At 44.8% G+C, this 15,255-nt stretch overlaps 1 protein-coding gene across 2 annotated transcripts in view; it reads right to left on the bottom strand.

The window, feature by feature from the left end:
• epha4l (eph receptor A4, like) overlaps window positions 1-15,255 on the bottom strand; it is a 60,042-nt gene that overhangs the window by 9,187 nt on the left and 35,600 nt on the right. Inside the window, exons 5-11 of one of the 2 annotated variants that reach the window (XM_086260795.1) lie at window positions 13,266-13,601; window positions 8,032-8,156; window positions 7,764-7,923; window positions 5,950-6,061; window positions 1,592-1,647; window positions 1,018-1,131; window positions 298-483 (exon numbers count right to left, since the gene is read on the bottom strand). In XM_086260795.1, the coding sequence (XP_086116921.1) occupies window positions 298-483; window positions 1,018-1,131; window positions 1,592-1,647; window positions 5,950-6,061; window positions 7,764-7,923; window positions 8,032-8,156; window positions 13,266-13,601 (1,089 nt within the window). Of the gene's footprint in view, window positions 1-297; window positions 484-1,017; window positions 1,132-1,591; window positions 1,651-5,949; window positions 6,062-7,763; window positions 7,924-8,031; window positions 8,157-13,265; window positions 13,602-15,255 lie in introns of both variants that reach the window. The other variant, XM_086260794.1, reaches the window with a different exon arrangement.

The raw sequence follows: 15,255 nt of genomic DNA, 5'->3' as shown, positions 1-15,255 counted from the left end.
TGTAAAATGTCCGCACAGAAGCATTAAGATATACACTAGTGCGCAGGCGTGTGAGTAAAAACAGGCTTGTCCCTACACTCACCTTTCTCCAAAGTCACCCAGAACTGCACTTTGTGATGATTTATTGCTACATTTTTCGAGGGAGACAGCAGAAATGACTGCCCTTTTAGAATATAATAGTAATTGTATGTGTGTGAGCTAAGCATTATTGCAATTTCCAGAAGCAATTTCACCTGCGCAAAACACTTTCCTCCCCTCATTTGAAACACATTCTGTAAAAATGAATCCTTGACATACATTTGGTGACCACGCCCTCCAGGTGAATGATGTTGGGGTGGTCGAACTGGCCCATGATGCTGGCCTCGGACAGGAAGTCCCTCCTCTGCTTGTCTGTATAGCCAGCCTTCAGAGTCTTTATGGCCACGCAGATCTCCCTCTTGCCGGGCATCTTCAGGCGTCCACTGCAGACCTCTCCAAATTCCCCTGGATCAACAGCAAGAACAGCAAAAAAAAAAAAAACAGATGAAAATGTGAAGCGCTGATACACGAGCACTCTGATCCACAGACTATAAATCAAATCAAAAAGAGTGTGCCCCTACACGTCTGTTTGTGTGTGTGTGTGTCTGTAGGTTAGAAAGGTTCCACTTTAAACATTGATCAGGGTCTCTAATCCTTTACTCCCCCTCCTCCCTCCACCCACTGGAGCAGAGAGAGGGGGAAATGGATATTGATTCTTTCTCTTTATTATTTTGTCATTGGATGACTTTTCTCTGGCCCAAGGAATAGCATGGACAACGTATTTAGCCACTGTTGATTTTTTTTTTTTAACTTGTTGACCTCTCTAGAGCCAGAAGCCACATGTTAAAGTCTGGGAAAACAATGGATTTTAATCTCAAAGAGGCCACAAAAAGTCCACATATCACAGAGAAAGGTGTGTTTGTATGAAACAAATACAAAATGTGATCTTTTTCCAATAGGTATTCATGCATGTAATGTAGGAAAAAAAAATCTCCTCACCAATGCCAATCACTTTCTCAATCTTGATACAGGAGGCATCGATCTCTTTGGCAAACTCACGGACGGCCTGGTTGGGGTCCTCATAGGTAAAGGGGTCAACATATATTCTCACTCCTGGGGAACGAAGTTTGAAAAAAAAGGAAGCAAAGAGAGAAGGAAGTTTAAAAAAAAAGTGAAGGTTAATTTATTCCGACTACTACTCTCCATCTGTTCTTTATTTCCATCGTGCTGCAGGCTACGCTGCCTTCCTCTATGGATCCTCTCCTCCTCCTCCTCCTCCTTTCTTCTCTCCATACCTCGCTTCACACACTGACTCCAGCGCTTTTCATGTCACTATGGCTGACTCCGATGAAGATGGAGCTCATTAACTTGAAATTTGTGTGGCACACAAATAACAATGCTGATGACTTGATAATGAGGTGTTTGGAGCATGTTGGGTTGCAAGTACATTAACTTCAAAACAGTTTGTTTTTCCTCCCATTTTATGGGCTTCATTTGTGCACACGAGCATACCTGACAGCAATAATGTTTTACAATTATAAGGTCTGTAGGCGGAGTGTTAACTATGAGTTACCTTGATGTAAGTGCTTCTCTTCATCAGAGTCCTGCTTGGCTTTGCTGTATTTACTCCTTCTAGGGGGCAAAGAAAAGCAGAATGATCACTCATGGCAGGGAATCAAGCTTCAAATCTCAGGAAGTTAGAACACAATTATATCTTATACATATAAGATGAGATATGGATATTCCTTTTTTAATATAATTAAACAATGCTCATCACAAGGATTTTAATTGTCTGTGGGTTCTCAATCATCCAGTTCATGTGTCTTTTGCCCCAAGTCCACTTGCCTTCTTTTTTCAAGCTCTCAGGAAAGATGATTTAAAATATCATGTTATGATAAAACCTTTAAAAATAGTTAAAACCTTTTGCAAGCTCATTTTCTTGCTTATGTGTGGCACATTTATGTCTGTAAAGTAAATACATCGAACACATCGGACTACAAACACGCACATTACCAACTCCGGAAGACGATCAAAGCAGCCAAACGTGAGTACAGGGACAGGGTGGAGCAACAGTTTGACAACCCTCGGAGTATGTGGCAGGGACTAAACACGATCACAGACTTTAGAGGGAAAACCAGCACACCGCAGACCACGGCCTCTCTGTGTGAGGATCTAAACGTATTCTACGCTAGATTCGACGCAGCGAACACCATGAGACCGGACAGTGTGCGCATCGCGGATGACGTCAGTGCGCACACTGTGTCTGAGGACGATGTGCAGAAGTGCTTCAGGAAGGTGAACGCACGCAAAGCTACTGGTCCAGACGGGATTCCCGGCCGCGTCCTCAAGTCATGCGCGGCTCAGCTGGCTGGAGTGTTCACACACATCTTCAACCTTTCCCTCTCTCTGTCTGTAGTCCCAGCCTGCTTCAAAATGGCCACCGTCGTCCCTGTACCCAAATCCTCCACCATCTCCTCATTGAACGACTGGCGACCTGTAGCCCTGACCCCCATCGTAAGCAAATGCTTCGAGAAGCTGGTCAGGGACTTCATCTGCTCTGCACTACCCGACTCACTGGACCCTCTACAGTTTGCATACCGCCACAACAGGTCCACTGATGATGCCATAGCCCTGACACTACACACTGCCCTGTCACACCTGGAGAAGAGAGACACGTATGTGAGGATGCTGTTTGTAGATTACAGCTCAGCATTCAATACCATCGTTCCTTCGAAGCTGGACAGGAAACTGCAGGATCTAGGACTGAGCAGCTCCCTCTGCAGCTGGATCCTTAGCTTCCTGTCTGACAGACGCCAGGTGGTCAGACTGGGCAGCATCACCTCATCCCCCATCACACTGAACACTGGTGCTCCACAGGGGTGTGTACTGAGCCCTCTCCTGTACTCACTCTACACCTACGACTGCACAGCCACTAACAACTCCAACATCATTGTGAAGTTTGCGGACGACACTACAGTGGTGGGTCTTATCACCAACGGTGATGAGACGGCTTACAGGGAGGAGGTCAGCGCCCTGACCCACTGGTGTCAAGACAACCATCTCACCCTCAACGTCGCAAAGACAAAGGAGTTGATAGTGGACTTCCGGAGGTGCAGAGAAGTACACACCCCCATCACCATCAATGGCGCTGCTGTGGAGAGAGTGAGCAGCTTCCGGTTCCTTGGAGTACATCTGGCTGAGGATCTTACGTGGTCAGTACACACAAACAAAACAGTGAAGAAGGCGCAGCAGCGCCTCTTCTTTCTCAGGAGACTGAAAAGATTCGGCATGAGCCCCCGCATCCTCAGGACCTTCTATCACTGTGCCATTGAGAGCATCCTCACTGGATGCATCACCACCTGGTATGGCAACAGCACCGCTTACAACCGCAAAGCTCTCCAGCGAGTAGTGCGGTGCTCTGAACGGATAATTGGAGGTGAGCTTCCCTCCCTCCAAGACATCTACAGGAAGCGCTGCCTGAGGAAAGCGGGGAGGATCATCAAGGACTCCAGTCACCCCAGCCATAAACTGTTCAGACTGCTTCCATCAGGAAGGAGGTTCTGCAGCATCCGGTCCCGTACCAGCAGACTGAGAGACAGCTTTTTCCATCAGGCCATCAGACTGCTGAACACGTCATAGACACCTCAGCTTCACTACTGGAACTTCAACATTATGCACTCCACACTGTATATAAATGCCACTTGTTTTGCACATATTCAACTCTGTATATTTTATATATTTTATTATTATTATTATTATTATTATTATTATTATTTTTTTTTTTTTTTTTTACTATTTAATTTGTAAAAATGTGTATACACACACACACACACACACACACACACACACACACACACACACACACACGTAGGAAAATATTTAGTATACACATCCAGAAATGCATACACTATTATATATTGTACATATATTTATTAGTTTCAGGTTGGCCATTCTTGTATTTTGCTCGTTTGTGTTGTTGTGTTTGCACATCTCTGTTGCTTGTGGGGCTCGCACACAAGAATTTCACTCGTATGTGCTGTGCCAGTGTGCCTGCACATGTGATGTGACAATAAAAGTGATTTGATTTGATTTGATTTGATATTTTGCCCCCAGTTGGCTGGAAAAAGGGGCATGTGTGTGTTTTTGATTGGCTACCAGACTTCCTCAAACAAAAGACGTTACTTCTTAGCTCTTCCTCCATATTTCAGGGAAATTCATCTATAGCTCTCAGAATAAATCTATGGGGCCAACATGAACCTGTGTCCCCATTAAAGGAAGGGTTTCAGGTGACTAGTTACTAAAGAAATCCTCGTGAGGTGACAAAAACAATGCTGGAAACCAAACCCTAATCTTTATGTTCATATTGCACACGTGGACTACTTTTTCCATTTTCTGACCCTGTTACCTGAGATTTTGACCATGCTTAAAGATGATAATCCACAATTGTAGACGTAAATATAGCACAAATATGTACCGATACCCTTTAAGACTGTGTAATAATAATACAGTCTTATTAGTATTATGCAAAAACTAAATGATTACTTCATAAAATACATATCAGTGCAACAATAATAGTAATAATCCAAATAAATACTATAAGTGCCTTTAGTTTAGATGTTTGTTGATAACAGTTTTACTTCGATATATTTTTTGCATCAAAGTCAAGTGAGAAATCTTCCAACATTGAAGCTTCCTGAAGGGCACTGAGCGTATAACAACAACATGGAGCAGAGAAGCTGAACGAATATAAAAGCTATAAATCAATTCTAGAGAAGATGCACTTAAATCCCTGCAAATCCCTCAGGCTGCCTGACACCTGTGCTTATTATTGACGTGTTAAGGTCAGTGGTGGAAATGACCAGATGTGCGAGACATTGTCCTCTTCTACGGCTGTGTAATGATGGTAAACGGCTACGTGATTACAGTCCCTCCCCACAATCACAGGATGAACGCGGCAGCACAATGACAGTGGCCGTCACATGCATATAAAAAAGCCTGAGACAACCACCTGCTTGGCTGCAGAGAGAGGCAATCACATGGAAAAGAGAGCACACACACACACACACACACACACACACACACACACAATCAACAGCCCCCTTCACTCCCTATCATTCATGGCACCAATACACACATGCAAACAGTGATTTGGTCAATTCAAGAATCAACACACAAGCCATTGACACCCCCCTCCCCCCACTGCCACACCACACGCACACAAAACTTTATTTTTTTTCCACAGGATGTATGCACTCGCACCCCTAACACATATGGAAGCGCACACAAACACAAACACATGCAGAGAGTGTGTGTGGTTTTACACCCTGAGGTGAGGCAGCCCCATCTGCATGTAATCCCATCTGTGTGATGGTGCTTTGTCCTGCTCGCTGGTTAACACCCTGAGATTGGGTCACTGCAAATCCACCTGATGCCTCTCAGCCTCGTCCTCGCTCTATTCTATCTCCTACTTTTTCCCGCTTATCTCATTGTCCACCCTCCCGTCGCTCTCTCATTCTCGTCGCGGCGGTCAGCAAGGTGCAGCAGGAGAAAATAACTAGCGGCAGGATTACAGCCACTAGCTGAGAGATAGTGGGAGAGGGACGGGGTGGAGTGGAGGCGGGTGGGACTATGCGAAGGGAGCGGGCTGGATGCAGAGGACAGGGAGCGAAGGGTCGCTGATTGCATCCCTTCAGCTGTCGGAGCTGTCAATCACATCTCCGGTGTGGCGAGTCATCACTCATCCGACGTGAGCGAGTTGCACTAGCTGTCTGGGAGTGTTAGTGTGTGTATGTGTGTGCTCTTTTGAGTGACTTCCATTTCCTGACGGCACTAAGTAAGACATCCCTCATCTGTGTGCCGAGAAAGAGAGATAGACAGAAAGCAGAAGGGACAGAGTTCGATGGAAGGGCGGGGGTGGGTAGCGAAGCTCACCGTCGGCTGATGACGAAAGCACTGATGAGGATGATGAGCAGAACCACGCTGCCCACCACTGACACCAGCAACACTGTGGAGTTGGCCCCGTCGCCGATAATGGGAGCTGGGACTATCGGAGAGAGGAGAGAAAAAAGGTTGACGAGAAACAACAAAAAAAGAGCAAAGTAACTCGATACCCCTCATCCCTCCGCCTCCTCCTGTCCCCACGCAGTGTTTGCTCGCTCTCCCTCCATTTTACTATTCTGATCATAAAGTCCACTGTTTCGCATGCTTCATTGGGAGACAATGACAGCCCATTAGGATGTGAGCTTGACCGTGTCATTATCATGCGCTGCTGTCTCTATCTGCATTACAAAAGGGACACCTGGGCTTCTAGTGGATCTCTCTAGCCCTCTGTGTCATCAGTAACGGGAAACATTATGTGGAAATATATTCACTGGACCAAAAGCTGAATGCTAAGAAAACACAGAAAGCTGAGATTAGATTTAATAGGCCACATATTATTATTGGAGTGATGGTGCTGTTTACCACTACTTACAAGCTACTCGGGTGCATAACAACTGTTTTGTGTGTCACCCGTTGGCACACAGACCATCATCTTAGAGGCCAAGTCCACCATAAACAGAAGCTCTAGCAGGTGGACGGCTGGTGTATGTACCGTGCTGTCAGACTGGAGAGATTACTACTCAGTTATTTATCGTCACAAAGTATGTATGATATGTATTGTTATAGACGTGCCCAACTCGTGCCCCTTTCACCACCACAAATGCAGTCTGATGCCAAATCTTTGCTTCAGAGAGAAATCTGTGTCGTAACTTTAATCAGAGACCCCTCTTAACCCTGCACCAAAACCTTCCACGCCAATGAGAGTCGTTGCAGGCGGGTTGCGTGTAGTTACATTTCTCTGGAGGTGCACGTCAGGTTACGTAGAAGGTTGTGGCCTCAGGGTTAAGAGGGGTTCCCGGTTATGCAGATTTCAAGTTGAAGCACAAGTCGGGCATTAGTCAGTAGTAAAATTCTTCCTGAAAAAACAGACTTTCATTTACATCTTGCACAGTTTTCCTCATTCATTTCCCCTCAAAGGAGTTTTATAAGGTCATGTTATTCCACTCTGTCTTATAGCATTTGATTTATTTTGTAACAGATTTTCCCAAGTTTTTTTTTTTTTGCTACTCAGTATCAAATGGAAATCTTTGGAAACTGTGGGATCTCCACTAGAATTTCAAATAAACTTCTCAGGGTCTGAACAAGTTTTGGCTGCACTCTATATCACTGTAGTAAGTAACCCACTAGTGGGTTAGTGAGGTTTGAGAGGCTAATCTGAAATTGTGATCAGAGTCCACCTACACAGGCGCTGTTGCTCCGGTTATCACAGGGTTTGTGTGCCTTAGACTCTGGTAGAGAAATGAATACATTTATTTTGGCTTGAAACTGATTCAATTAAAGAGTTCTGGCGAGCAGTGAGAATTATCTAGCAGCAGCTTCTGACTGAAAACGCCACAAATGGTGCCATTCTTCAAAGCTTCATACAGTTTAAACATCAGCTGGCACGTCTACTGAGGCTGATACTCAGACGTGAATAATGGAAGATATTCAAGTTGCCAGTCAGGTGCCGGAGGACAATATCATTTATCTTTTATAGACAACAGCAATTTTGATTAATGACTCTCCAATGAAAGAGACAAACTTGTAAGAGATGCTATCATTGTAGGAATTTTTCAGACACTGCCGTGGCGGAGCTGGAATCAGGCCTCTCTTGGCTCTGCAGGGAGAAGAAGACGAAGATGAACAGGCAGTGTGACTTAACTCACCCGAGTTGGTCATGAACTCAAACGGGCCGCTGAATTCTCCGTAGCCGGCCGCTGTGCGAGCCCGCACATGGAAAACATAGGAGGTGAGGGGGGTGAGGCCCTTGATGTCGGTGCTCCTTGATGAGGTTTTTATGATGCGGTAGCTTCTTTCATTCTGGTCCTACAGCGGGACAGGAAAAAAAAAAGAAAGAAGACAATACAACTTATTCAGAGGCTGCTTTTGCTTTGACGGTTCAGCAGAAACAAAATCTCTCGCACCGTCCCTCACCTTCTCGTAGTACTTGACCTCATACTCCAGAATGACCCCGTTGGCTTTTTCCGGTGGCTGCCAGGCCAGGGAAATGGTGTGTCTTGTGATATCCTTGGCCTGGATGGAAGTCACTGGAGAGGGAGCTGGTGAGACGATCAAAGAAAGAGGAAACAGAAGAGAAAAAATATGTTTAGCTGTTGTTTTCACCCTTGGAGACATTGAGTCTGTTCTGTCCCACGCGTTCTCCTGCTCATGCTGAGAAAGTCAAACAAGCCACGAGGCAATCGCTTCCACTTCTCTTTAGCTTGGCTCTCATTCAGAATCAGGGGTCTTGCGAAACCGTGCGGCCACACAGTTGATTTGACAGAAGGAGCGTGAACTAAACGTTGGCGTCTATAAAACCGATACAAGCTCTCCCGTGACACGAGCGTCTCAGGCACTTTTCTCAACCGCAAAGTATATGAATAAAATCAAATGGGCTCGACACCTTTGCATTTTTTTGTCTTTAAGAGAGCAAATCAATTGGTTTTCATTAAAGCTCCAGAGAGCGATCTTATCTCGAGCCTTTTCTGCAGCAGCTGATAATGAGGCCATATTTCAAGCAGCCGTGCTATCTGTGTTCAGACGCCTTTAACACATGAAGGTTAAAGCACAGATAATGGCTTATGCTCGCCCCTCCCTCCAAGTGCGTCGCCGCTGCACAAATCAAACCTCTATCTCCGGGGAGTGTGACAACACGTAAATTGGGTCATACACGCTCACGACTTTACGAAGAGAAAATCCATAGGTGTAGGAGAGATAGAGTTGTAAACAGAGGAACAACTCGTGTAAGGACTGAGTTTTGGGAGATATAGCAGTGCAGTCACGAGATGATAGAATAAAGCTCCACAGATAAACACAGACAAAAAGACCAAAATAAAACCATGATGGATTTATCATCAGCAAAGTTCCTGTAAAGTAGAGGGGAAAATGCAAATACTTGTGATACTTGTGTCAGTTAAAATGCTTGCTTTTGGTTTTGGCCCCTGATTGCAAAAACCAAACGTCACATATTCTAATAACACAGCGTTAGGGTTAGGACTCAGGGCACCGAGACCACAGAGGGTTAAATAATACTCCCAACAACCTCGCCCACAGAGTCAGAACAAAGCACCACATAGACAAACATTCCCACTAACGCCCAGGTAACACAGTTTTTTTATGGCATCTGCTCTTACGACTCCAAACGGAGCAGATCTTTGACCTCTGCCCCTCGCTGATTACTGTAACCTTACTCGTTCCAGACCATCTGCCTTTTAAAAAATTACAGTGGGGATGATTAATGAGGGGTTCACAGTCCACCGATTATGATTGGATTATCTATGACATTATATACATTCTCATCACTTTGAGCGGGGGCTCCAGGGAGCCTAGCCCACAAGCTAATGCTAACAAAACCCTGCTTTTAGCTGGGGGATTGAGTTCAAACAGGCCTGGAATTCAAGCACCAACCAAGGGATTGAGTTTCATTGGGGTGAAGAAGCGACAGGGGGAGATGGGAGAGGGGAGGGGGAGGCAGAGGGCTTGCGACTGGTGGGGGTCGACTGTGATGGAGAGGGATGGGATTGCAGACATCTCTTAGTAAATAGATTAACCCAAGGTTGTGTCATCCTGTTGGCCTAATGTGTTGCGTCTCCCTTAAACAATTACACGACGGCCATTTGTAGCCCTCTGATCAATCTTAGCCGGCAGCAAGAGCCAATTTGAAGGCCCTCCTGGGGCCGACTGAGGATGCTCCAACTCCGAAAGGAAAACCCCCGAGGAGGTCACGGGCCTTCATTCCCTGGAGGTAATCCACACATCCATCTTACCCTCCAAAGATGACAGATATGGCGATTTAATCGTGTTCTGCTGCTCCTGTTGCGTTTTTATTTTCCTCTCGACTAATGTGAGGATAAAGATGACAGATTTTCTGAGTGATCCCTTCTAATGGACACGACCAGGCAGCTCGGCTCACACACAGAAGAAGAGATCCATTAAGGTCTCTTTAAAAAAACTACAAAAACAAAAAACGTGGTAAAAATAAAAAACAAAACAAAACTGTGCACAAATGCATACAGACAAATCGTGCACAGCTAAACTTGAGATCCTAAAATTGAAACATTCACCTGAGGCACAGCGTGCTAGACTTGCTGGCACCTCTGTAGATGAATTTAAATATGTGGGACAGATCTGTAATTTCTTACCGCCCCCCTCTGAACGCGTGGGCTAAACACGCCGGTGGAATAATAAGTGTTAGACGCAATGAATATTCAGATCTTATTTCAGAATTGTGCTCTCTCTCAAAAAAAATGCTTTGCAACACACACAGACACACACACACAGACATACACATCCCAGCAACACAAAGGAACTCATTATACAAACAGAAAGATAGAAATTCACATAGAAAAACACACACCTAGCCCCATTATCTCACACAGCTCAGACAGCAAAAAAAAAAAAAAAAACTCAATCACTGCGCACATGCATAAATTATAATCGGTAAAAACCTGGCAGAGGCACACAGAGTTCAGGGTTTGGTTTGAAAAATAACCTTCCCGGCAGAAAAGATTTTTATTTTTTATTTTCTTCTTTCTCCTTTTCCAGCTCGTTGAGCGGGCGTGCTCATCACGGAGTATTTGTGCAGCGAGGAGCATCTGCGGTGGAGGATTTGCGCGAATACGCGGCCGATTACAGTTTGACATTAAAACAGACAGGGGCTGCACATGTGGTTGCCAGATTGGAGCCTGGTTGCCAGATTTGAGTCACTCTTTTTTTCTTTTCTTTTTTTTTCTTTGCCTTCGCCGCCAAGGAGAAAGAGTCGAGGAGGGAGCCATTTTTCAGGGTGTTGGGAGAAAATGGCTCCTGCTTACAAGATTCCCTCCTCGCCCCCTCCACCTATCTAGAGTCAGCCTCCACCTCCCGAGAACACATTTCCACATGTATGCCGGCCCATTTGTTGCCAGAACGATGGAAACACACACACGCACTGATGGAAGTGCCCACACACACGCACACACACAATCCTTATGCATGAATTCACTTTTAGCCACCTGAAGTATTTTGTATCAGGACATAAATGGCCCCCTCCCTCTCTCACACACAAACACACATCGACATATAGAGCGCTCGATCTTATAAAAGGGGAAGAAAACATCCATTTACAGCCAGGGGTCAGTTCAAAGCTTGGACATCTCACCCTCCCCATCCCCGTTTCCCCTCGCTTTCCTCCTGTAGCCCGGGTGAAAGGGTTACACCCCGCCTGATTTACGACAGTGGAATTGTTCGTGGCGACACATGGAATCTGACCTTCTTGTACGCGCATAAATACATGCCTGGCCACAGACACACACACGCACATTAAGCTGCACTGCTCATTTTTATCTGACGGCATTCATTTTTCTCCACTGCACCTTCCTACACTTTCCTCTCGTGCCAAAAAAAAAAAAAAATCCAGATCCTTTCCAACCTGCCTAACTCACTTCTTCCTCCCTAGCCGAAATTTGAACTTTAATGGGGCGGGGGTGTCTTTTCCACAGCACTTATAAATCCTAATAAATCTATCATAATAAATGTGTAATCCTCGGTGTCTGGATGAGGGGAGGCGATACAGAGAGAGGGACAGCCACAGATGACTGGCTGGATTACCAGCGGCTGGATTACCAGCGGCTGAAACCAGAGCTTCTAAAGCCCCTACCGAGCATTAGCAGGAAGAAATCCAATCAGTCTGGAGCTATTCTCTTTTAACACACACACACACAAATTATAAGAGACACACACACACACGGATACACACAGAGGACATTGTTTAAGAAGCAAATGTAGATCATCTGCATTCATGCAAGCATCTCTGCAAAACATTTTTTTACTTCTCACCATGCATGCAGTCAGTGCTGCACATGTGCAAGTACACGCACACACACACACACACACACTATAATAGAGCTTCCAGCTGCAGCTTCATATAACTAATCCTGGCGAACATTTGTGAAACATGCACCAGTGACGAGCCAAAGGCAGCATCATCTGTATCTTACAACTTCAAGTCAGCACATTAGCCTCCAGCAACCTTAGGGGGCTCTGTGTGTGTGTGTGTGTGTGTGTGTGTGTGTGTGTGTGTGTGTGTGTGTGTTTGGGACTGAATCTCTGTAAGAAAAAAAAAATCTGCATTTTTTTGTGCAACTGTGCATCAGCATGGTCACGCTGACATGCTATTATGAGCCTTCAGCCCGGACTCCAGGGTGTGCTGCATTACAGCTCCCACATAGGCCTTTCTGGCAGTACTCGCAGCTCTCCCACAGGCAGTACATCCATTCATCTCTATCTTCCTGACCCCGGCTGATAAATCAAGCCACTGTGTCCTTAAATTGCCAGTCCAAGCCCTATTGAAGATATTCGCTTTTCCCAGGGATGGAAATTAGCGATAAAAGAAGACACAAAAAGGCACTTAGCTTGCCACCCAAGAGCAGAGCAGTAAAGCAGACCAAGGTAATGATCGTCTATAAGCGGAGGATAGACGGGAGGGATGAAGAGAAAAGACCCGGGTCATAAAATCCATTTACACAACAACTGGTCACAAAATGGCTAAATGACTAAATAACGGGAGGCTTTGAATACAGCATGGAAGCTGGAGGGCTCTTCTCCTGCTCAGAAGGGGAGCCTGTGGTTGTATTCTATGACAATAATTACACACACAGGCACATGTAATCCAGCAGAATTTGTAATGAATCCTCCCCAGATCAATACCACTCATCTAATTCATTAGTTTGGGTGCTAAATATAGCACGGTGCCCCCATCGTCAGCCCTGGCTTCTTATGCCTAATTATGCAAAACTCCAGTGAAATATTGCATAAAATCATTTCCCTCTGCTGAAAATCCATCATCATCCTCCTCAGTAATCACCCAACCTACCCCCCAATTATTCACAACTTTAATAAACATGTTTTTGACATGCCCCCCAAAAAGTACTTTCAAGCATTCAGTCAAATGAACCCGTGCTCTGTATCATACATGAGCCAGCACACTCTGGTAACATAAACTCTCACACAGTGTGAGAGTTTATGTTTTGTGATCTCCTGCAAAACCAGAAGACCCCCCTGAACTCACTAAAGTAAGCAAGCGTAAGGAGGGTTTGGAATATATGTTAATACGTGATTAAACAGATGTTTGATGATTATGGGGTCACAGGAAACCATGTTAGGATCGGCTGAATCAGCTCCCATCGCCTTACCGGCCTGGTTGGTGGTGACGGTCACTGATGTGGCCTGCTCAGGCCCTGGGCTCTGAGGTGAGACTCCATTCACCGCCCACACCTCAAAGGTGTAGTTGGTGTGGGCCTGTAGCTCGTTGATGGACACCCTGGTTCCCTTCAGGCTCAGCTGCTGTGGGCTGAAGTGGATTCCATTTCCGCAGGGTTGACAGCGCCGGCCGTCAGAACCGCAGCGCTTACACACTACGTTGTATGTCAAGTCCTGGCGACCCCCAGAGCTCCGGGGTGGGCTCCACTCCAGGTTTACGGAGGTTTCGTTCACATTGGAGATGAGATGCACAGGTGCCGACGGAGGGCCTACAGAGGGAGGGAGGAGAGCTGGCGTTGTAAAAAGCAGCATGCCAAATGCTAAAAAAGCACACAGATGCAATAACATTGACTTGTGGTTACTGAAATTGAGAAGAAATCCATAATACAAGCAGCCACACTTTCACGATTCTGTCTTTTACTGTCCTTTATTCTGTCAGTTACTTTTACAGTAACTGCTAAGCTGTTAGCTACTCATGTGTTAGCGGTGCTTTGTGGTGGAATATGCAGTTTAATTGAGCTTGAGTTTAGCCAGCTTTTGTTTAGAACATATTTTTGTAATGATTTAAACAGCAATCTGTAGGTTTAAGAAGCAGCTTCAGTAATGTGTTAAGTAATTATAAGCTAATTAGCTGTGTGCTCATGTTCCTTATGCTAATAAGCTATCTAAAGCGGCAGTGGTTAGCGTATGGTTTAAAGCAGCGGGGTTTCTGCCAATTTATTGCAAGATGGACACAATTTCAAACCCAACCCCCACCCCCACTACTGACTCTTTTCAAAGACTGTTAAATGAGCTAAACGTAGCACATTCAGCTAGTGTTCCCGTTAACCATTTTTTGTTTTTACACATATTAACAGGCCTGTTCAGCCAGTGTTGCCAACTCCTCAGTAAGTAAAATCGCTATTGGCTGTCCTAAAAGTTGCTAGAAGTCACTAAATGACGTCATCGCCCAGTTTGCATAATTGGTCATGCCTGTGTAATTGTAACAGACCCTGTAGGAGAGAGAAATAACATTGTGAAAGAGACATAGTGAGTAAAAAAAAATCATCCTAAAAGCATTTAGAATATATTTAGAACTAGAAATTAAATTTCTTTTAGCAATTATTGGGTTTTTTTTATGTCACAATTCCAACCCTCCTTCTTTATCTGGACTTGGGACCGGCAAAAGTGACATGAAATAGGCCCTCTGGCAGAGTTAGCTAGTAGGGTAGTAGTTAGTAGGGGTGAATATCTCCCAGAGGTGGGACCAAGTCATTGTTTTGCAAGTCTCAAGTAAGTCTCAAGTCTTTATCCTCAAGTCTCAAGTCAAGTCTCAAGTAATGTCAGGCAAGTCAGAGTCGAGTCTCAAGTCACTGGTGTAAAAGTCCGAGTCAAGTCACAAGTCTGAAACTTTGAATTTCAAGTCCTTTCGAGTCTTTAAAAAAAAAAAAACGAAAAAATAATGTTGCAGTTATATGCTAAATGTAAATATTAGACCATGTAATTTTAAAATCTGTGTTTTTCTCAACACATGACAAAATAGTGAACGTAGAAAATATACACAAATTGTGAAATTGCACCTCTTTAAAATGCAGCTCAATTAAACCTAGCTCCAAGAATAATTTTCACCGACAGTTCTGAGATAAGCTGCATGTTATTCTTGGATGCGGTTGTAGGACCGGCTTTAAAATCGCATGACAAAAATATCATACACATTAAAAAAAAAACTATCACCAACATAGCCTGGACAACATTTGCTAGTTAGATGAAGTCAGCTATCTCATCTTAGCATATTTATATGCATATTTATAATCATACGGTTCTTGGAGTGAGTGCATACACTCATGAAGTTTAGTAACTTCCGGTCACTGCAACAAGCCCAGGTACAGTTTACCGACAGATGGGTGCAGGACCTTGAAACGCACCGTGTCGAACGAAAGACCA

This window comes from Aulonocara sp. 'chitande type north' Nkhata Bay, linkage group LG14 (assembly GCF_057382095.1).
Source record: "Aulonocara sp. 'chitande type north' Nkhata Bay isolate Kocher_YH1m ecotype deep benthic linkage group LG14, A_spYH_male_GT1.1, whole genome shotgun sequence".
Classification (NCBI taxonomy): domain Eukaryota; kingdom Metazoa; phylum Chordata; class Actinopteri; order Cichliformes; family Cichlidae; genus Aulonocara; species Aulonocara sp. 'chitande type north' Nkhata Bay.
Note: the sequence above shows the minus strand (reverse complement) of the source record. Positions and strands in the feature narration are given on the sequence as shown.